Genomic DNA, 23,729 nt, shown 5'->3' with positions numbered 1-23,729 from the left:
CAGCTCCAAGTTGACTGCTCAGCTTCAACTAGCAGCAGTTCTCTATCTAAGCACGGGAATATCCCTCCTTGAAAAAGTATTTAATGACTTGAATTCTGCCCAAGGACAACTGTCCAGTTTGGAAACAAAAACGTGTCTTTGCTGCAGGGCGTGGTTTTAGGATACACATGAAAGGATCAACCAGATATTTTCAAAGTTGAACAACCAAAACTTTATCACCAATTTGGGTAACCCAAGAACTGGCCAGCTGTGGGAATGCCCTCCCATCCCTTAAAAATAAAACAAAGAACACAGAGAAAGAATTTAACAATTTTATTAAAAACTGTACCAGTTATTAGAAAAAAAAATCCAAGTATTAAAGTATTAAAAAGCACCAAAGAAAGAAAGCACAAAGCAAATATACTGCACAGATACAAAAAAAAAAAAAAAAAAAAAAGGAGCACTGCCCAGTCACCATTGGTACAGGCAGGAGTCCTGGAGGCACACAACCAGGATAAACAAAATGCTACATTCTCACTGGGTCTCAGTCCATGGCAAAGAAGGTGTGTGCACTTCAGGACTAATCCAGACAGAAATCTCACAGGAGAGCATCAGATTTACTTCTGCAGCAGGACAGTATAATATTCTGGTGAACATTAGAAACCATGGGGAAACCCTCCACTGAGGGTAATGGAAAGTATTAAATACACTGCAAATTCTAGCTCGTTTTACCCTTTTGGTTTTCCAGATGAAGGACTCTGAAGTTTTAAAAAAGAAAAACAAAATGTATCCCATAAAAGTACAAAAGTCATGCAGGAGGAGAAGGGAGAAAATGCGAATCCACATTTCACAGTATTCTCATCAGTGAATTTTACCTAGAAACATGGAAGACTGTACTTCATACCATTGAAGAGAATGGAAGAAGAGATACATGATTAGTTTTACCAAAAACAATACAAAACAACATTCTAGACACCCAAACTCAAATTTAGTGGCAGGTTTTTAAATATACCCAGTGGAAACAGACATTCAAATCCCCTGGGCTGTTTTGAAATTTCCTGATTAGAAGCCTAGCTTCTGACTTTTATTGAAGAAGATACTGACAGCGTTGTCTTTACATCACACCAGTCTCTCCCCCCTTTGCCATTAAAATTGCCTTTTATAACAGTCTGATAAAAAATGGAGCTGAGGAATCTGTGACGATGCTCTCCTGGAGCTGTGTCTACAAATTAGGGAGACTCCTTTAGATTTAAGAATAACTTTATACATGCAAAATTTTCATAATAGATTTTAAAAACAGTTTAAGAATCTACCCTTCCCACCCCTCCATTCCCCAAAGGCAGCTAAGAGTCTGAAGACAGAACTGAAACATGGCTTTAAAAAACAGCCCACAGACATTAGGTTTCGCTTCCCAGAAACCAACTTCCAGCATGGGATTCACAGGAAGAGACCCTCCTTTCTGTGGCTAGGGGGAAGGTGAGGCACATGGAAGAAAGAAGGGGTAGGGGATGTCAGACTGCATTCAATTTAAGGACACACACATGCACACGCACGCGCACACACACAGACACACACACACAATTACATTCCAGTGCATTTGATGTGTTTGGTCTTTTCTGCTTTTCCTGGTGGAGAAGAACTGAGCTGTGTAACACCTGCGTGAACACATGCAAACCAAAGAAACAGAGACCACTGAAGTCTATAGGAACTGTAAAAGATTGTTCTGTGATCTTTTATCAATTCCTTGAGGTATTTCTTCTTGCTAAAACAATCAAAGGCAACAGGTAGGCATTTTTGTAAATGATCGCAAATGCCAGTTTGAAAGACAGACTCTTTTCAATGACATAATTAAAACCTTTGTTGTCAAATTATGCTAATACTCTATAGTGCTTGGTCCATGTGCAGAGCTCCCATGAATATGGATGAGCAATCCATGGTCCTTTTACTTATAATCCTGAAGTAAATATAGCTGGTAAAATAAGGCAAGACCTCCACATTTCTGCATTCTTGTTTGGCTTCTAGCACATATGTTATGTGCTGTCTGTATTTTTCCCTTTAAAAATACCCTCAATAGCACATCATCCAGCCTGTCACAGTCTCACCATTCCCACAGCTTCAGCAGAGATATTGGTCAGGACCAGTAGCAGAAGGATGGAATTAATTTTACAGAGTTGAGGGGGTCACAATGCAACAACTGCCTCAAGTCATTTTCCTTTTCCTTAAAAAAGAAACTCCCAGGCCTACTAATGGGCAGAATCTGCAGTTTCCCAGAAGAGTGCCAAGCCCCAAGCTGAATGAAGTTCAGTCTTGGGTACAGCTCCAGTGACTGCTATGGAGCAACTGCTATGGAGGACTGTAGTAACCTCACGTGCACACATCTCATATAACTTTAATCCAGATTTGGGGGGACAAAGCAAACAGCCAGTAGAAAGAAAGAAGTTTCTGCAATCACCCTTTCTATATCAAGAAGGACTGGGTTCCTCTCCTCTAGTCCCTTGTTGATACCTGTCTCCCAAGCAAAGGCTGATAGGGATGTTTCTTTCAGGACTCTTCTCCGGAAAGTTTAGCCAACAACCATCTAATACCAACCAGCTATTTATACTGAGATATGTTATGCAGGAGTTCAGCACTACCAGAGATTATCAGCACGTTGGGAGAAGTCTGCAGCCCAACATACAAATCTAATGGCAACCCCTTCTATGCAAATTCATTGCCTCTTCTGCCTCTGTTGTATCCTACTTATGGCAGTTTGCAGCTATCCCTGGGCAATCACTTTGTGATTAGTGGCTCAGCTTTCAAGAATTGCAGGAAACAAAAGTTAAACTAACTATTCCCTATTAGCACCAGGCCTACCAGATCCCAGGATGGCCAGGGTTACAAGATACTCAAAAGGGTAGGAAGCTGGGAAGGGATGCTAAGACTTTCCATCCGTCTCTCAAGGAGAAAGAGCTGAGGTCTGAAGCTGTTCTGGAGATGTGTGAAAGGCAAGCAAGACACTTCAACACTGCTTTAAAAATCAGCAGCAGCTCAAGCTTTTTCTTAAGAACTGCTTGTTAAAATTAGGAATCTGTTTTAGAAGGAAGATCCGACTGTTCTCTCTGAATTGTTAGACTGTGGTTTTACAACAGAGAGAAACAGTATCCCAGTCCTTTTGCCAAGACAACCTACTATCATAAAATTCTAGCGTACTCCTTCTCCAACAGGACTTAGTCCACATTCCTTGGAAGTGGCTCCCCAAACAATCGGCCTATGTCTGCGCTCACACTATAAGAGGCTCTCTGAGGGGAAGATCTCAGTGCACGCTGAATGGTGCTCACTAACATGGAATGGGTGACAAACAAAAGGGTGATCACATGAGGGATGTGCATCTGTGTATTTGTTGATAAACATGTGAAATCTCCCCACCCTCCAGAGAAGACAGAATCATCTGACCAGGCCAGAAGGAAAAACGAAATAACAAATACCCACTATTTCCTCAAGTAGGTGAGACTATAAGCATGAAGCAGCTCCTTTTCCTCAAGTAAATAGCCAGCCTGCCCCTCAAAATCTACATAAAGCAAAATAAGACTTTTGGGTTGACAGAGCATATTTCCTTTCTCCAAGATATGCAGATATGGAATATAATTAAAATATATTATCAGTGGTTGCAAATCTCTGGCAACAGTAAGCACCATGCATATTGCAGGAAGTCGGCCTTTGTCTAGGATTAGCCCTATGTCTCCAATGAAGTATTGTTGTTCAAGGAGGTTTTAACTTAAAACCCTGGCATGACCAGTTTTGATAAGTTTGTTGTTACACTGGGAAATATGGACTGGCAAAGATGTGTCTTTCCCTGAGCCAAATGATTCTATTCAGGCAGTCGGCCTGACTGCGGAACAGTTCCAGGTATTTGTTTCTCCACCTTGAGAATGGTCTTATCCTAGATAAGCTGGTAGGGTTGCAACACCAGAAAGTGCCAACACCAGATCTATCTTTCCAGCTTACGTATCCAGAGCAGACACTGGCATTATTGGCCTGTTTGGTAGTCAAGTCAAGGCAGAAGGGAAGGAGAAAGCTCATGATGGTTTTTAGTTGTCAAGATGCACTTGCTGAGTCTTTCCTAGTTTGCAGGGTTGTTAGGATGAAGCTTTGATCTACTGGTCTGTGACTGTGCCTGATAAAGAGGCCCTGGCATCCAGTGAGAAAATGCAAGCATCATGTCCTAGAGCATGCTGGCAGGCAGCACTGCCGTGTTGCTACCTGAGCCTCAGCGCTTCCACTCCAGCCTCCTTAAGACCTTCCATTTTCAGAGTCCTCTCCTTAGCATCCAGCTTCCCAGGGGGCCCCAATTCAGTCTGTGCTTGCACTACTCCTCAGGCTTTCCCCCATTAATGTCCTCGTTCTCCAGTGACCAGCGTTTACTCCAAGCAGACTGTGCAAGGCAAGGCATGGAAAGCCTTATCTCTGCAAAACGTGGGTCAAGAGCGGCTTCCATGCTGCCGCAGCATAGTTGGCAAAAGGTATCACTTGTATCCCTCTGGGTAACTCTGTAGTGCACATGCTTAAAGAAACAATACAAAAACAAAAACAACCCCTCTCCCCCCAAGAACCTCCCGCCCTCCTAAAACCCACCCCCTAAAATATTACTTGAGATTCATTTGTATGAATTATTAATCATCCTGGACAAACATATTACTCTAGCACTAGCTAGAAAAATAACATAAGAGGAGAAAAAAGCTTTTCTCACACAAACTCTCATTACGTTAAAAGAGAGTGATTGGGAATATATAAAAGTGAAAAAGGCTTTGGGACCTCTCTCATGGAGCTAAAGCACATTTTGCCACAGCAAAGCAGGATGCAAATCAAGAAAATGGGGCTGGGAAAGAGGGAGAAAGTCCAAATTTAACTGTGTTCAGCAAATTGTTACCAGACACGACAGTGCAATGATGAGATTATACAAAATACCAGAGAAAGCATGAATTAGAGAAGGATATGCAGAGAGGGGTGGAGAAGAAAGTGTATGTGCAAGTAAACTACTCTTCCCGTACAGTAATGCTTATTTTTCAGAGTGGACCAAGAGCAGAGGAATTTCTCAGTATCTGAAATTAACATTTGTAACAGGGCTGAAGAACAATTCTCTGGACAGATCTTCCTCAAACTAGTTTTATAATTTCAGATCTACAACAAGTTGCAGTGGAAATATGGAAATGGTCTGAAAAAAATAAAGTCTGTATTGGTTTTCTGTTAATATTTTACCGTAGTTACCACTGGGCTTGTGAATTAATGATACTTAAGGCTACACAGAAGTAGCCTTAGATCTTTACGGTCACTTCCTTTTGGTAGGGAAATTTCCCTGCACTGGTCCAACAATGTCAGTCATACGGACAAACTTCTGAGTGCATACAAACCAGGAACAGCAAGGAGATCTCCCTTGAAGTAATATTATTGCTGCTAGTCAGTATATGCTTACAGCAGCCTTCAAACATTACTTAGTGGAGTAATGGATAGACTGTACAGTGTATGTGTCAAACTAGCTGCTAATTCATTTCCCTGCCAAATCCTGAAGCAATTTTACCAGATGCCTGGGACCTAAGCCTTCCTGACCAACCACATTATGGTAAGAGGAAAGAAAAGAACAAAACAAACACCCATCATAACACTAATAAAAGCATATACATTAGCACTGTAGAAGAATGATGCATGTGTCATATTCCACGGTTTTCAGTTTCTTGCTGGCTTATGGGCATTGTGAAAACTCAACTGGAAGTACACAGTGGTGGAAATTAATAGCCAGCATTAACTTCAGAAAGGCTTTTAAGAATGTTGTACTGAAACAGTTTGGTCTATCAGTGGCCACGACAAAGAACGACTTCATGTGAGAGAGCTGGAACTGCTGCCCAATGGAAAGATTTAAGAGATTATATTTCATTGTGATTTTCTCTCACATAAGATACAAAGAAATAAACCCACTCAGAAAACAAGTAAGCTGCTGGATATAAGCTACTTGAATGCTTCATTGCTAAAAAGAACTTTCTTCGTGGAGGAATCAAGCACCTCTGCTCGTGAAAACACCCACAGTATGTTTAGAGTCATCAATTCCGACATCACCTTTAACTAGCAGCCAAAATGACACTCCTGCACTCTATCACTGACTAACGAACAGGGCAGAGGAAGCTGTTAGCCTAATACCTGCCTCTCCTGCACAGAGGTTACCGGTGCGGGGACCCAGCAGCAAGCTTTACCAAACACACCCACATTCTGGCTTTCCTTCGACAGTGTTGGACAAGAGCTCCCTGCCTCGCAGGGCAGGGAGCAGCAAAGAGGAGTCCATAAAACCCCAAACTTGAAGACGAGTAGAAGAATTTCAGAGTCCTCACATCCGGCCGGCGGTGTGCATGTCTCTCCCCCGAACCAGTGTTTGTTCAGTGCTCCCTGCAGACTGGATGTGGCCTGAAACAGGTGGGTGAAGCTCACCTCTGCCCAGTGTGGTTCCTGTTCGCCTCCACGTTTAAGGCCAAGTTGTGTAGAAAGAGAAAAAGCTGCCACCACACTTGATTTCTGTTCTGCTGATGCTGTAGAGAAGAACAGTTGAAACAAAGTTATTTATATTTCTAAAATTGCAACATACCACTTCTCTTTTCCAATAACAACTCAGTTACACTTTTCAAGAGCAGACACTTTAATCCCATCAGCATAACAAGGGGGTGCAGCAAGGGATGAGGGGAGAGAGGGAAATGATAAGTTCTCCAGAAATAATTGTAGCTCTAACATTACAAAAAGAAAAGAGCAGACCCTTTATGCATTGTGCACAAGAGGATTAAACTTTTTTTTTTGCTTGTAGGATTTTGCAGAGTTTAGCCAAGTGCTGTTTTTAATCAGATTGGCTTCTGAGCCTTTCAAAAGCCCCAGCTGCATGAACAAACAACCTTTTTTTTTTTTTTTTTTAAAAAAAAAAAAGCCCCCCTTCACCCCAAAAGTAAAAAAAAAGAAAAAAATATAACTGGTGATCCATCTGTAAGTGATTTGACACCGTGAAGGTCAAAGGGTTAATCTTCAATTTAAACCACACTGCTGAGACAGCAAAACTCTGATTTCATCTAGTACAAGAAAACACATTCGTGCACACACACACTCCCCCGCCCTCCCCCCACCACATTTTCCTTCCCAGCATCTCCAAGATAATACTGCCCTTTTTATAGCCACTTTTGACAGTAAGCCATAAATAATCAGCCTTGGAGCCCTTTCCTACTGACTGGAGCCAATTAAACCTTAAGCAAGAACATACTTGAAAACACACAAAAAACCCAAACCAAGAGGTTATTTCAGGTCCCATTGTCAGGGAAGAAACATGGGAGTTGAGTTTCAGGGGGACACCAGGCTCCATAATGCAGCTTTGGGGCAGGGACACTGTTCCTTCTTTTGTTGTGTGTAATCGCCCTGCAAAAGTGGCTCCTATTATCCCCCCACCTTCCCGCACTTTAATGGCATCTCACACAAACAGGTGGGTTTCTCTTTACATTGCCCAGCCTGGGATACTATTTCACCTCAATAACCACCCCTCTATTAGAAGTCGGGCTTTGTTTTCTCCTCCAGAATTCCATATTTGCTAAGCAGGACCGATCATTTCTGGAAACCAAAACAAACCAGCCCCAGCCCCAGTCCCCCCACCCCCGTCCCCAGCAGACAAGGAAACAGAAGACTGGCTTCCAACAACTCTGCCTCAGTACACAGGAGTTCACGAGAGCACTGAAGCACATTATATGAACAAGATGTTTCAACTTAGAGTAGCCCAACAGGGCAGAACAACACGGTTGCAAGGCTTTCTTTATGTAATCACAAATAAGAGAGAGTTGCAACTGGAGTTAGCATACTGGAGACGTGTCAATAGGCGGTTCTTCAAAGCCCTCCCCAGTATTGGTTATGTCCATATCTCAGCATGGGCAGATCCGTGCCCACAAATCAGACAGGCTTCAGATAACCTGTGCTCACCTTGCATCTTAGCAGTGGTTCGTTCTGCTTACCCTCAAGACCGAATGGTTGTCTCCTGGATTTAGAAGAGCTCACATAGCTCTAATCACACATTTCGACACCCGCCTGTTTGGAGCATAGCCCACAGATGGGAACTCTAGAGCCTGGTATCACTTATTTCAAAGCAACCGGCCCCAATTGTCCAGACATGGCTGGGTTTAGATGAAAACAAGTCTTTCATAAACTGTCCTCTTGGGCTGGGTTACCAACGCCCGAGTTGTTCTCAAAAAGCAAGATGCTTGTTGTTTTGCCGCTCACCTCTCAGTTTGACCAGGCTTGTCCTCCCTTGTCAAACTCAGAGATTTTTCTCACCCTCTTCCACACTTCCAAGCCTGCTCAAACATGCATGTGGAACCACAATGGTCTGATGACATCTAGATACCATGTTTTTACCAAGCTATTGTGGCTTAAGCTGAATAATCCTTAAAGGGAGATCTTTGGTGTAGCATGTCAATGAAGCAGCCTGCAAGCACAGTAACTTCTGCTGCAGTTTCCACAAACAGCAAACTATGCTAGGAGAGCAGGATGGACAAACATACTAGAGGTGCTCTGAAGGCAATACTGTCACTGTGGCAGATAATTTCATTCCATTGGCAGCCAAAAGGGTAAAGAAGGGTCTTATAGGGAGCTAATATAGGAAACGTAAAAGGAAGTTTAAAAATTGGTATCTAAATCCTGAACTTGAAATATATCTCAGCTAATCTGGCATGTACAATTTCAACTACCTTGTCAGAAGGACAACTATGTGCACGAATCCCTGTATTTAACGTCCCACTTCACGCAGGAGGCTGCTTTGGGCTTCTCACACACCTTAAGAGATTTCTAAATACCCTCTCTACTCCTTAAGTTCTAAGTGTCACAATGTCACCTTAGAAGCAATGATTCTTTGTTCTTCGCTGCAATAGGTTTAAAAAAAAAAAAAAAAAAAGAAGAAAAAGGTTGTGTTCAGGGAAAAACAGTGGAAGGAGAGAGCGCTCATCCTCCTTTTTATTATTTATTTATGTAAGAGGAAAAGGACTTTGAAAGAGCATTGGATTTTGGTTTTGTTTGGTAAATATGACTTAGATATTTACCTTCAGAAGGGCTATAGACTTGCAAGAGAACCAGTGGAATGTGGTATCACAAGCAGTAATTCTGAAATTATTATTATTATTATTATTTTTTTAATATTCATACTCTACCATGTTAATTTCACTGCCTATTTAAGCTACTTTTTGGGTACAGCATTTTCTTCTTTCTCCAGTTAAAAATGCTTCCTACTATTTACCTGAGACAGTCAATGAGATTTCCATGCAAGGAAGAGCTGAGTACAAATTATTTCAGCCTTGTTTTCCCTTCCTTATAAAAGCTGAAGATCTCAAATCACTTTGTGAAGGACATTCATACCATTAATTCTGTTTTGAAGTTAAAAAATGGAGCACTAGGCAACCTATTGCCTACAGCCTCTAAGCAGGCCGAGGGCAGCTTTCTAGGTTTTATTCTTAGACTGCAGGGCTTCTATTTTCCTGGGTCCATATTTAGCCGGCATTTCCTTCCATGGGGTTGCAGTTCACACACACTTTCACTGGCTTGCAGACTGCAGTAGCCTGCTCGCACTGTCCTCTCCTTGCACTGGTGCTGGAAAGTAAACCAGAGCAGGAAGGTGATTATGATTAAGACCAGCGGTAACCTGGCAAAAAAGCTACCTCTGCTATTGATCAGCTCATCCCCAATCCATCTGATCCACATCACCATGTAGTCAAACTGATGCTTGTGCCAGCACAAGAGAAAGGCAGCCTGAGAAAAGAGGAGCAAGCTGGACTGCTTCCATCAGTGGCAAGCCTAGCTACCACGGCTTACAAAACTACGGCTTCGCTGCTGGGCTGCGCTGCTTTCTGCGGCACCAGTTCAGTGTGGGACAGGAGCCGCAGATATTCTTTGCAATAGAGATAGAGAAACCAATTTATAGAAAGATCTGTCTGAGCCTAAAAAAGTACTTTTTGCAAGTTTCAGTAGCTTTTCCCTAGATATGCCTCTGCCAAGACCAAAATACTCAAATATCTCAGGACTGTTTTCTTTTTTTTGAGGGGGGGTGTTGGGATTTTTTTTTATTTTTTATTTTTGTTTTTGGTGTTTGTGGTATAGTTCAGCTGCCAGGAAGGACAGAAAGCCCAGGAGAATGACTCCATGAATTCTACATCTGATTTTTTTCAGATGTGGTATGTTTCAAGTCAACTCTTACAGACTCAAGGCTATTGTGGCACATGTTTATGTTTTTCCTAAGCTTTGCTATGCTGATTGCACCCTCACCAAAGCATTTCAATCCTCAGACTCACTACTGCAGTAAGGTATCAGGGATGAACACTTTGCTACCTCCTTGTAGTAGTAACACAAGGAACATTTCAAACCTCCTTTTCCAAGATGGAAAGAAACCCCTTTTGCCCTCTGTACTAGTTGAGACTGAAGAAGACTAGAGTTGTGAATACAGTAAGTCAACACAAAGCTGGAAACACATAAAAACATTTCCTATCACAGCTGCGGCTTTTTAAAAGGGATATCCTTAAGAGACTGTCTGTCTGAGATGTTAACATGAATGCTTCAGTGAGTCACAAGGAAAGGAAAGGGCATTTTACAGGAAAAGTGTACTATGCAGAGAAGTAACAGTACATTAGCAAAGCCTACTCCATGAACTGTGCTGGTAAAAGCCAGAAAACTGGTAAACAAACACATAAAAATTGCAAGAACCTTACTGGAAACAAACAAACAAAAAAAAAGAGACAGAACTGACCTAACATTAGTGCCTTCCCCATAATTATTACTCCTAATACATGTTTAACACTGTCAGTATACAAATACACATCTGTCAAACACCACCCCAGATATCAAAAGCTTTTTGCTCCTTTCAAGCCCTTGAACATAGTGCTTAAGGGAAGAATAGCGTGGCTAATACACCTGAAAGAAAGTTCTGTCCCTCTGCCAGCTCCTTGAGTCCTTAGGCATAAAGATTTAATAAATGAATAGGATTCACATTTCCCTCTGACGGAGGTCCCATTATATCTTTGAAAAATAAAGAATACGTTCATCATATACACCTATTTTATGTGGGTATGGCACATTTCTATCACACATACTGAAGCATGCACCTGTCTGCCCTCTTCAGCATATGGGCAATTTTTGACCTCACTTCATGATTTACAGATCATTAAGGGTCAAAGTCCGATCCTGTCCTAACTGGAAGGTTTAAAATATGGACATAAATGGCAATATTATAGCAAAAGAAGAATACTGGCGTATGCGCACATAAAAACACCGTTCTTCCTTTAATGACTAATACAAGCATTAGCAGTAAGTTGTTGGGGTTTTATTTATTCACTGAAAACAAAAATACTCGCACACCGGGAGCAGTTGCTGACTCATCGCTGAAGGCTGTTTTGGCTGCCAGGTGGCTGGAGGCGCATTGTGCTACCACAAAATATGCTGCAGCTCGGAAAGACTAGAAAGTCACAGTCCCCAAGGCAACAGAGGTTACAGGAGGTGTCCCCAGTTGGAGAGAGAAACGCAGGCCCGTGGAAGTCAAATCCAGATCTTTCCAGCTGTGATTCCAAATGACTGAAGAATAATGCATGCTTAAAAAGTGAAAAAAGGAAACGGAGACAGCAACAGAGAACAGATGAAAGAGGAGCTTGGCAGCACAGGGGAGCACAAGGCCCTTCCCGCCTTGCAGAGCCCGTGGCTTGGCTGCAATGGGCGATGTTTGTGGTGGAGGGAGACTTCTCCCAGATACGGCTCCCTTGGCCACAGCCCCAGCTGGGCTTTGCGAGGCGAGGTATAGCAACACGTGAGGAGAAGGATGTGCAGGAGTGTGTGCAGGGAAACCTGGAGGGAAGGGATCTGGTGCAGGGCAGAGACCCACCCAGGCAGGATGCAGCAGACCTCAGATGGGCCCTGGGCACAGCGGGGCAGGTGAGCCCTTCCCGGGCTGTCTCGCAGCTCAAAAACAAGCAGGCAGCCGCTCGCTCACGCCTTCCTCTTGTGCCGAGGCTGCAGGAAGTGGAAGCAGACAGGCGCCATGGCAACAGGCAGCTGACTGCGAGCTGGGAAGGGCAGCCACCGGCCAGCGCTTTCCCAGGCCCGCTGCACCCGCCGGGGGCACAGCGAGTTATTTTCCACCACAGGGGTGGGAAGGGGGAGGTAAATAAGGGTCCTGCACTTCCACAGGCTGCACCTGGGACTGCCTCACCACAGGACAGTGCCCAGGGAGCACTTGATCCTCACCATTGCAGAGGCGAGGGCACAGCAGAGACGCCCAGGCCATCCCTCCACTTCCGCAAGGGCTGCAGAGAGCAGCGCAGCACCCAGCCGGGCAGCAAAGGCAGATTTATTTATTCAGTGTTTACCCCAACTCCAAGGCACCAGCCGGCACGGGGGTGATCCCCCTAGTGACTACAGTGTACCTCGGGGTTTCGGTCAAAGTAAAACTTGGGAAGTTTTGCAGGACAACACCCCGGTGGGGCGAGCGCGCCGGGGGAGCCGCGGGCAGGCAGGTGCAGCGCCGGAGCCTGCGGGCACAGCCGCCTCTCGTCAGCAGCTCGGATGACTCACAGGCTAAATTTAGCGAGCGATATAAACACGGCAGCCGCAGCGCAAACACTGCCCGGCAGATCCCTTCTCACGCACGGCGCCCTCAGCCCACGTCTCCTCGCTTGCCGAGGTCAGCGCGGCCTCCGGGGGCTCAGAGGGCCCCACCGAGGGCGGCTGCAGCTCCCCAGCACCAGCCGGGGGTAAGGGGTTACATCAGAAGGCCTCATTAGGGTTAAAGGAGTTGCCTCACCACTTTATTTTTAGATTGCTATTCTTTCGGCTGCGGTGCGGTCCTCAGAAAGATTACTTTGCCATTGGCGAGGGTAGCTACCAAGGGAAAAAAAAAAAAAAAAAAAACACACACAAAACAACAAAACAGAGACTATAAAAGGCTAGCAGGACATTCCCCTTCAATGGCTTGAAACAAAGGAGGACTCTGCAGTTGGGCCGTTGCTTCCCTGCCTTTCCACCATAAAACTTAATTGAGTAAAATACAAACATACACACTCCTACCATAAATAATCAGTCCCAGCATCTCATCATCCCCCTAAGAGATGGCAGTATCTTAATAAGATCAACCAATCTGAGCGTGGACTGGAGGCAGAACTACTGGGTTCCAGTCAGTGATCACTGCATGATCTCAGACAAGTTATAACCTGCGTTTCCTACTCTCCCACACTAAAAAATAAGTGGGATATTACCACAATTATTTCTTAATTGAAAAATAATTTCTCAACTGTCTGACTGCTCTGAGTAGAGAGCACATCACCGCTGCTGTGGTTCACGTGGTACTGTGAGAACTGAAGAAATGTAGCACAGCCTGCAAAGAACACTGGGATTTTACAGGAGAACAAGAAGTACTGTATGTTATTTAAAGCACACCATGAGACTGCAGGTGATGTCAGAAATACTGTAAAATAGTTCACTATATATCACTCGTACTGCCCCAAAGGATTATTCCATATCCTTTAGTAGCAGCAGTCATGATGTTTTGAGACTGTAGCCCCACTGCCTGAAAACACACCCTGTGAAGGATTCACAGCAGTCTGTTACAGAGTCCTCATTTCTCTCCTGTCACCAGGCTCCCTTATCCTCTGCCCACTTCCTCTACCAGAGTTAGGCAGGAAGTTTTGCTTTTTAACATTATCCACTTTTTCAAGCAGGAACAAAAACCATAATATATTTAAATCTTTTGTCAGATGAAAGCACAGAGAAAAAGAATAGATTATGCTGATGCAAAAGTTCTGTTTTTTATTAAACTAATGCATAATGGTTGTATGCAACTACCACATCAGGAGTTCATACAGCCCAGCCTCCAACAGCAGCCTTTTGTGGCTGCCTGAGGAAAAGCAGAGGGCAACTATACGCAATAGCTCCCCCTAATACTCTTTCAGCATCTAACTATTTTGAGCTTACGACTTCCTGAGTCAGATCTGGTTTCTGTTTACCTAGTGACCCTTTCTATGGCCATAAACTTGCGCTAGTTCCCCCTGAACCCAGGTAAAGAACTGTGATGCACAATGTCTCTTGAAAAAGAGCTCCAGAGCTATTTATTGCATGGAAAAAAAACAACATCTTAATTACTTTGTGCTGGCTCCTACTAGCTTGATTTGATTTTGCCTTTGTACTGGGATAAGCAAGGTTATCCATTCCTTCACATCAGTTTTGATTTCTGTTTAATATTGCTGCCATATCCCCCTTGCTTTCTGTCTCTCTTAGCCTTATCAGTCCTAAGCCATTTTTTCTTTACACATCTGGAAATTTCATCATCCTTCTTGCCTTTCTCTGAACCTTCTACAGTTCTGCTGTATCATTTTTAGAGACAGAAAGGAAACCAAAAGCGTATGCAACATTCAAAATATAGGAGAAACATGGATTTATGTTCTTGCTCTTCATTTCCTTTCTTAACACACCAAAGAATTTTATTTCATGTCAGAACTGAAAGGGTCAAGCAAGTTTCTTTTAACCTAATGTCAAGTAATCAGGTCCACTGGCAGCAGGATTTGGGAAACATCAGAACAGGTGCAAGGCAAGGGCCAACAGGTTGCAGCGTCACTTATAGACATGAGGGAAGGTGCACTTCTGAGCCCACCACTTCCTTCACTGTCATTTGTCAAAATGGAAAGAAAATCTAACAAAATTAAGAAAATATCTGTCCCCACTTTCCCTTATCTAGATTCTGATTCCACTGACTGCATGAACTCCTCTTCCCCACTACAGCATACTCAATTCCTCAGGCCTAGTATCCCAGTTCTACAGCTTTGCCTCTCAGACTTCACAGCCTCATACTCAGCCTCTCCCCGCCCTCTAAACTGGGCTCACCCATATAGGGAATTCTCAGCCTGGTTCTTTCCCATGCCACGCTCCTGCATCCTGAGCCAGAAGCTCAAGTTCTGCACCAATTGGCGTCCCACAGTCAGCAGAGCTGAACAGAAGATCCCCTGCTTTGCACAGCAGCCACAGGGACCAGCCAGAAGCAGAGATCTTGAGATGCACTAACCTACTCTGGAAACACATGAATGAAAGCACTTACCCCAAGCCTCAAAGAGACTGCAGGTACAAGTAAGGAGTTGCTGGTGCTACAGGCTCAGCTGCAGGACAGTTTGGGAATCTCTGCATTACATTATTATAAGTTGTTTTTTTTTTTTCCGTTTAGTGTAAAGTCGTCATAACAGACAGTTTCTTGTAAACAATTTCAGTTAAAAAATGAAAAAAGTAACCGTTAAAAATTCCCTGAATGTCCTCAGTAGACAATGGAGAAAGCCTGGTAGAGTTTGGGATGAGCATTGCACATGTAATGCCATGCGCCCATCATCCTGCACTGACAAGTTTCTGACAGGACACTCAGGCTCCCTGTTGCATAAGCAGAAGTGTCTCAGAGGATGCCTCAATAATTCTCATGAGACACAGAGGGGGAAAAATATGCAAAACATAACAAGTTTCACTTTCAAAGGAAAATAACATTTCCTCCCGGACATTTTCAGTGTCATTAACTTGAGGCAATTGGGTATATGTCTGGTAGCTTGTCCATAACTGGTGGTTATAGGCATCCAGACTCCACAGGCTGCTTGGGCCCACGGCACAGTGACAGCAAGAGTTATTTGCTGAACCAAGTGGGGAATATTCAGAAACAAAGTTTTCTATAGCGAGATTCATGGAGGCTATTTGAGCATGGTCAGCATATCTAAATCAACTGCAGGATTCCTGATGTGTTGGAAAGGGGCTTTGTTGTTGTTTGTAATGCACTTATTTACTCAAGAAAGCTCAGCTCTGATTCAGCATCTGGTTCTCATTGAGGCTCAGCTTTTTTTAAACCAAGCTTTCCAGATGGGTTGACTGAAGCACAAGGAGGTCAAGAGACTTGTCTGAGGTCATACAGCAAGTCAGTGGCTCTGCTTGGACTGGAGCCCAGAACTGTTCAAGGCTACCACTCCTTGGCTCTTAAAGAGACAATTTTATCCCCTGTGAAGTGATCTTATCACCATGAAGAAGAAACGTGAAAAAACAGTCCCCTCAAAGCTGCAGCCTGCTTCAAAAGAGTTATTCTATTTGGAAGAAGCTGTAGCGTTCCAATGCCTTGATGGACCAGGTCAAACCAGAGGGGTGTGATACTGATGTACGGTGTCACCCACCTCACGCTTATATAACCCACATGCTCCTGTAGGGTGGCTCTGCACTGCTGCTGCTGCCTCTAGCTTTCTACTCGCATTCCTTCCAGCAGTGCATCAGATCACAAAATTCACTGTCAGTTGAAGCTGAAACCTCTCCTCAAGGCACGAGAGGTTAAGTGCAGTGAGGACCTGAGGAAGAGCCCAAGCACTTGCTGCCATGGCCTGGACAAGGCAGCCCAGGCAGCACACCTCTGCTGACTGAGCAGCAGGCACACAGAGCCCAGCTTTCCTCTCCACAGAGCTGAGTGTACCCTTCGAGCTCAGTCACAGGCTGGGTTAGAGTGAGCAATTCAGACAGAAGGCATGCAGATCCCATGGCAGAGGCACGCTTGCTCCAAAGCAAGAAAGATGGGACAGGTTCTGAGGTCTCCCTCAGAAAGCATGATTTGGCTCTGTGTTTGTTTTCCAAGGGCAGAGTGAGAAACGCACAATGGAGGAAGCATTGCCAGGGGCTACACAGCCTCAGACAGGTAAAAGGTACTGAAGAACTTCAGAATACATAGGTGGTCTCACGCATCATCCAAAGAGCTCTTCGGAAACTAAATCAACTGCTGCTACTTTAGGAACACAGAGCTTTGCTCAATCCTATCCTAATAAATTAAGATCTTAAAAAGATTAAAGTCACAGAGTGCTAGGAACATTGTGTTATTGCTCTAGCACTGTTCTAAGGATGAAAAGCCAGGTTTTAAACTACCCTATTCTGTTGAATATATTAATAGGAAATAAAACCCTGAAAATGGTGCACATGCCAGAAGCAAGCATAGGTGCAGCCAATTTTCTTATTCTTACAAGATGCATACCCCAAAATCTTTCGTATAGCCAAGAACCACAAAACAAATACCACATAGCTCAGGGAGCCCAGGGAAGAGATAACAGTGACTCCCCAGGGTTCCCAGTGTGGGATGGGGTTAGGCAGTGAGTGTTGCCGAGTCCAATGACAATTCAATGACGTCAACCTCAGCAGCTATTGCCCATTCAGCTCCCTCTCGCAGCCAGGGATGTACAATAACCAGCAGCCTTTGTGTCAACACAGCCTTTCTGCTGCAGTAGCAAAATGAGAGCCATACCTGAACTGCTGGAGTGGCTCACAGAACTCGAGAGCCACGTGAGGACAACTCTTCAGCTGGCCAGATGATTTACTCCAACACCAGAAGTCTCTCCTAACTCCTGCTGAAGGAGCATGTACTCCTTCTTTTCACAGGTTCTCAGATAAGATGTTTTGTAGTCTCCAAGAAGGGGCACAGCTTGTTGAAAAACAGACTCGCTCTCTCTCAGGACTTCGCAAGACCACACTGGTGTGACTAACTTTGTGGTTTTCTAAATCTGATTCAAGACACCACTCTGGAAAGTTGGTTTTGACCAAATGGTTGAGATGGGCTGGAATGGGGCATCCAAATCTGGGATTAGTTTCACAGCAAGCTAAATGACAGCCCAGTTTTCCACGTCTCAGATTGCCACTTCCAAACCACAACACATTGTAAACCAGTTCATGCGTCTCCAGAGAGACTTGCTTGCTTCTTCAGCAATCGGCTGAGAAGAGTCACTGCACACAGGACAGGGGGGCTTCTGCACGAGAGATCCATGCCAAAAGCCAAAGGAAAACCTCCACACAGGGTAGGGAGGGAAGGGACTGGGCATAACAACAAAACACTCTGTGGGGAAAAGTGCCTTGGACACTAATATGTGCCTCGGTACTTAGTTTTCCTGGCAGACAAGAAAGAATCCCTTAACAGCTCCAAATGCCAAGGCCTATCCCAGGGTCAGGCTGTGGAGAACCACTGGCTGAACTACTCCATCCTTGGTTAAGGTTCTGTAGTTTTGTTTTGTTTTCAAATTTAAATGGCTGAACAGCTCCCCCTCCTTTACTACTTGTTGCTCTTCCAGTCCAAACAAAGACAGCAGAGCTCCTCCTCTGCTGGCTGCACGATTGGGTAGTGCAGGCGGATGCTTTTGTTTACTAACTCTCCCACATGCTTGGCTGACGGCAATTCGGCTGGCCGGGCAGTCCTGGCTGCAGTCCTGAGCGTGGTACTGGGAGCCCCTGCTGCACACACAGCCGGCAGCTCACCCGCGGCTGCAAAAGCCAGACCAAGGGCAGTTTCAGAGGGTTTTGGGTGGGCATTCTCGGATGCCTTCCCAAGGCACAGCCATCAGATAGGTACACTCCCCGAGATGAACAGGGTCAGGTTACAACCAGTTTCACCACTTCGCTGCAGGGCTCCTCCACGCCAGAGATGGCTAAACCTTCCCTTAGCTGAGAGACCCTGGCTGTAGACAGCGGGCCCTTCAGCTACTGTTAGTGAAAGGGTGGCACTGGGGAAAACCCCATTCAATCTAGTAACATACAGTGAAAAGCTTGTGGTGGTTCATTTTCTGTAGTTTGCAAAATGACATTCATAGCCCTATCTACATTTCAACAGGTTAATCTTCCTCTTACAGCTTCTTTAATAGTCATGCTGTTTGAATCTGAAGAACCCCGTTTCCCTCATGTCTTTCATGTCACAAAGAGAACCAAAACTTTGCCCAGCCACAGGCCACATTCTCTGACCAGAACAAAGATCCTTACTTACCTTTGAGAAGAATTGCATCAGATCCCCACAGTTACAGGGCACTGACTCACTTGGAGTCACACTCTGAAGTCAGCAAGAACGTTAGCTTCTTCATATGCAAGTGGGTACACACTCCACAACACCTTGTTGGACTTGCACACAAGTAGAAAAGTGCTGCCTACTGCTAAAGTTCGGTCACCTGTGACAAACTCTATGGCTGGGATTTTCATTTCTTCACTATTCAACAGAGGAAGGAGGGCAAGGAAGAATCTGGTTTTTTAAGGATGCTGGTGTTATTTTGTTTCTTTGAAAAGCAGTGTTTCTTCTTTTTGTTTGTTTTGTTTTTATAGAAAACAAAAACAAGATTCTGGAGTGTGGTTTTCAGACTCGATGGCATCTTACAGCTGTCTTTTGTTGTGAGGAAGTTAGTCACAAGTCTGAGGCACTAGCTAGGACTGTCTCACAGAGGAGCTGCTAGCAAGTCTAGCACAATCTAAATACACTCTGCAACACGTGAGACAACTATCCCTAAACAACAAGGAGTGTCAAAACAGACTCTGGGCTTGTTGTCATCTCCAAGATGAGGAACTGATATAAGCCACAGCCAGCCAGCTGTGCCACAGAAGAGACAATGCTGGTGGTGAGGAGGGTAGAGGAAAACAGTAAAAGCTGTAATAAAAAGCAAGGGGGAGACAGCTGGAGAAAGTACCAGTGACCCTGCTGCTGAACCAGAAGAGCTGGAATAGCAACAGCAACCTTCCCAAGCAGCAAATCCAATCCCACACACGCTCTTCTCTCCACTTGCCAACCTTTACAAAGAGCCACCAAACCAGCATAAGCAAAACACACAGGGATACCACAGCTTTCATCACTGCTGGCAGTCTGCTGCCTCAGGCAGCAGCCTGCTTGGCTGATGCCTGGAGCCAGGCTTCAGGAGCACCACTCCTGGATAAGTAAGCCCCCACCTTCCCCTTTGGAAACACCCTACCCTCTGTATGTGGAGCCGGTGGAACTGGTCTGCAATGCACTGCAACTTCCGTGCAATCTGCACCTCAGCACGCGCCTCCTGCTGACCTTCCTGAGGCTCCTCTTGGAGGTGTGGATCCAATGCAAAGCCAACTGGAGGGACGTGTAAACGGTAACCAGCATTCCCTACAAGACAGAGATCAGAAGAGTTGCTCTCCCAGCACAAAGAATAGCTCTTCTATTCAGTACGCTTCATGCACACTGAAAGAACTGCACATAATCCTGAGTTTCTGACTCTTTTTAAAGTTCAGTTTCCGAAGCCCAAACAATGACCACGTACTGTAAGCATGCAGTAAAACATTTGCTCAGCTTTTAAGTAGACATATCCATTAAGCATAACATTGTGTTGCTTCCCCTAATCAAATGACTGATAGGATCTTTTGCACTTGTTTTATTTTGTTTGTTAACAGTTCAACCAAGTGCTGAGGTGCTGGTTTTGTTTTTTCTACACTTTTTCCAACATTTCTGCCTCAAGTTGTCACCCATTAAAGGTTGCTGCATCTTTTCCGTCAGACTTCTCTGGCATTTAGTGGGACCAATATGAAATAAGGCTGGATCAGATATGCAAAGCTGAGTAATGTCCTATCAGTTACTTATAAAATACTGCATGGACATGCTACATATTTAGCGACTTGAACTCCAGGAAAGAACCTAAAAGCTGTCCCACTAAGTGGGGATTTTTGCATTTCCATCTCTCCACTGAAAACTTCAAGGAGTCTTCCCATGTGGATGAGACAGCACAAAAGGTTAAAAAAAAAAGTAGGCAAACAGTAGGATATGAAGGATGGTGAACACTTTTATGTCTAGCAGTACAACAAAATGTGACAGAAGTGAAAAAGAAAAAAAAAGGGGAGTATTAAGTACAGCAGAAGCACTGAGCAAGCGCCTAGATCCTGCAGTGACAAGCAAGGGTAAGAAGATACAAGTCATCTCTCCTCAGGGAGTATGAGAGAAGCAAAATAATTTAAGTCCTTCAATTAAATGCCCTAATGAAAGAAACTTCGCCTGATTGGGGAAGTGCTGAAGGGACAGTTTCCTTGCTGAAAAGCTGGTGACGTTGGAGTGCTCTTACCATAGAAGAGTCTCCGGGGCTCTTCAGTGACTCCACAAGGCAACATAACATCCTGACTGGAAGAGGACGGGCTGAGTGTTTGAGTTGCCTTGTCCTGCTGCTCAGGATGCCTGACACCGGGACCACAGCAGTGTGTGAGGGGAAATAGTTGAAACCTCCCCAGAAGGCAGCTGTAGGACTGGTTCTGTGTGAAAATGCCTGTTGCAGTCATCTCACCAGGCTGACCTGCAAGTCCAAAGTCATCAGAGTGAAACACGTCATCGTCCAGCCCATCCAGGCTAGAATAGTCCTCTTCCAGGTAGCTGGGGCGATCCATTGCTCCTGCAATAAAGGGACATTTGAGGAAACAGCTAAGACAAGAATCACATCCAGGAGACAATGCTTTCTGCTCCAACAGTAAGGCACAGGTCCTTCTTTTGTGCCCATCTGCCCCCCTCCCTCCCAGTGCAGCCCATCTGCATGGGCAGGAGAGGCGAGTGACTCAGTGGTGAAAATCAGGGCTTTGTGGAAAGTCCTCGAGTGCCTGGCCAGAGAGAGCCAAACTTCACACGTCCAAGACTCCACCCACGACTCCAATCCCACAACTGGTCACAAGGAGGGAGCCAACCCCTAGCCTCAGCACATCAAAACTGAAGAGACACAGTTGTAAAAAGCAACCCCAATCCCTCAAATTATCCTGTGCCAGTCAACTTCTCTGGGGTTTGCTCTGCTTTGGCCTGCTGCATTTGAACTTTATGGTATGCCCCATTCACTTTTTCCCCGACTGTTGATGAAGTAAAGCTCATAATCACAAGGCTGCAAGGCCAGGCTTTTAAGAAATCCCAGTGGTTGCAAAACTCACAAGAGCTGGCAAAGCTGTGTCTGTGAAGCTCTCTCTCCATAACTTCTCCCTGAACGGGCCAACTTTCCCTTTGACTTCCCATCTCTTCCCTCAGCTCAATGCAAGGCATCTCCCAAACCTGGCAACGCAGCTGCTCCGTTACCTGTCTCGCCCTGAAGTCTATGCGCACTGTCAGTGCACTGGCTCATCCTACTGCTAAAGGAACAGACACTTGCCAGCATCAGGGTTTAAGGCAGGATCTCTGTAATTGCCACAGCAACAGCTCCTGAGCCCTGCTGCAGCACAAAACTGGACAAAGACAGTAGAAGAAAAAACACCACGGAAACAAACCCTATAGCACTCCTTCAGAGCCAACAGTCATTAGAAGCAGGTTTACCAAAAAAGCCACGAGTCCCTTGACTGTTACCTGTGCATCTAACCCCATTGGAAGACAGTCTCCTAAGAGATCCATCTCCAGGATTTCCACCCCGTTCCAAACCAGGCCGTGAAATTCACCTCTTCCCGTCTCTTCCTTTGCTCTGGTTTGCGAGGAAGCATTTAACAGACTAGCGAGAGGAATTTCAGGCCTGAAGGAGACAGCAACAACAGCTTCGTGAGGACGTGCTCGGCGCCCCCACCTCCCCCAGGAGCCCACACCGGTACCTGCGGGAGGGGAGAGAGGGGGGCCCGGCCGCCTGTCACCCTCCTGCCCACAGCCCCCGCAGCCCGGCTCTGCCCCCGGCCTTTTGCTTCCTCCTGCGGGGCGCCCTGAAGAGGCTCGGCTCAGCCCAGCCCGGCGCGGCCCCCCCGGGCTCCCCCTGCAGCCCCGCAGCGCTGACAGGCGGCGGCGGGCGTGCAGCGGGGCGGGCTCGGCGCACACGTGCGTGCCAGCGCCCCAAACAAAGCTGAAGCTGAAGCCGGCCGCCAGCTGCGCCGCGCTCCCCGCCGAGCCGCTGCCCCCCGGCACCGGCACCGGCAGCCGCGGAGAGTCCGAGCCCGAGCCCGAGCCCGAGCCCGAGCCGCCGCCCCGGGGCACGCTCCCCGCCCGCCGGTAGCGGGGCCGCATCCCGGCGCTCTGCCGCCGCGGGCACTCACCGCGGAGCGGGACCGGCCGAGCCGAGCTGCCGCGGAGAGGAGCGGAGCCGAACCGCACCGGGCTGAGCTGAGCGTCCCCCGGGGCCGCCCCGGGAGCGGGAGCCGCCGCCACTGCCGCCGCCTGCCCGCCCCGGAGTGCGGCCGCCGGGCGGGCCGCGAACAGCTGACGGCAGCGCCGCCCCCCCGCCCGCGGCCCGGCCCCGCCCGCCGCCCAATGGCGCTGCGCGGGGCAGCGGGGGCGGGGCGCGGCGCGAGGGGCAACGGCCGCAGCGCGTGAGGGGAGGGGGGGGCGCCCCGGCCCCTCTCTCCCTCCCTCCTCAGCCGCCCCTCGCGGCGGGCCCCGGTCCCCCGGGGAGGAGCGGAGCGGAGCGGAGGGCTCAGCCCGAGCGGCCGCGCTCTGCAGGGAGAGCGGAGACAAAGGTGGTGAAAAGCGGAGCGCCCCGCACAGCGCTGCCCCTCCGTGCCCGGGCCTGGCAGGTAACACAACCCGCCCCTGCAGCCGTGAGCGCCCAGCCCGGCCGCGTCAGGGGTACAGCCAAACGCTGGGGTACCCCTGTGAAGCCCCCTCACTGAGAAGGTTAAGACAAACAAAAACCAAGCCTCGCGCTCCAAGCAGCAGCTTACCCTTTTTTCACTTAGTCCACCACTGTTCGCACCCATAGGCTGCGGGTGCCTTCCCTGAGCTCAACAGCAAAATCACCAAACTCGAGCACAGGATTGAGCTCCTCAGCGCAGAGCAGCGCCCTGTCAGGTTGCCTTTAAAGCCTACGTAACAAGAGCACTTAGAAAGGAGATTTTAAAACCCAGCCGGCAGCTGAGTAATGGTAATTGCTGTCAAGTCTGCCACACGGTCACTGAGGTTTGGAACTCAGACGCAGGAGAGGGGTCGGGTTGGACACTGACTGGTAGCAAGGTGAGGAGAATTACTTTCCTCGTGTGACACTGTCCTG

The 23,729-nt window shown here is 46.5% G+C and overlaps 1 protein-coding gene and 1 long non-coding RNA gene across 8 annotated transcripts in view; one reads left to right on the top strand and one right to left on the bottom strand.

Annotated features, from left to right (window-relative positions):
• Positions 1-297: 297 nt before the first annotated feature.
• On the bottom strand, positions 298-22,949 carry BMF (Bcl2 modifying factor). Of its 7 annotated transcripts, none has more exons than XM_068684256.1 (5): positions 22,780-22,949; positions 22,201-22,271; positions 21,090-21,185; positions 19,755-19,918; positions 298-6,530 (listed from the first exon to the last, which is right to left on the bottom strand). In XM_068684256.1, exons 3-5 carry the CDS (start codon positions 21,178-21,180, stop codon positions 6,429-6,431), a joined length of 357 nt encoding a protein of 118 aa, XP_068540357.1. In that variant the 5' UTR covers positions 21,181-21,185; positions 22,201-22,271; positions 22,780-22,949; the 3' UTR covers positions 298-6,428. The 7 variants fall into 7 exon arrangements, with proteins under 7 accessions (XP_068540357.1, XP_068540355.1, XP_068540351.1 ...); XM_068684254.1 differs by having other exon boundaries at positions 22,112-22,271; positions 22,780-22,948; XM_068684250.1 differs by having other exon boundaries at positions 20,865-21,185; positions 22,112-22,271; positions 22,780-22,946.
• An 87-nt stretch (positions 22,950-23,036) lies between these two features.
• LOC137857567 (uncharacterized) overlaps positions 23,037-23,729 on the top strand; it is a 62,434-nt gene continuing 61,741 nt past the window's right edge. The window contains exon 1 of the long non-coding RNA XR_011097139.1: positions 23,037-23,256. This is a non-coding gene — a long non-coding RNA (uncharacterized lncRNA). The remainder of the gene's footprint in view (positions 23,257-23,729) is intronic.

This window comes from Anas acuta, chromosome 5 (assembly GCF_963932015.1).
Source record: "Anas acuta chromosome 5, bAnaAcu1.1, whole genome shotgun sequence".
NCBI lineage: Eukaryota > Metazoa > Chordata > Aves > Anseriformes > Anatidae > Anas > Anas acuta.
This window is presented reverse-complemented; position numbering and strand designations above follow the sequence as displayed.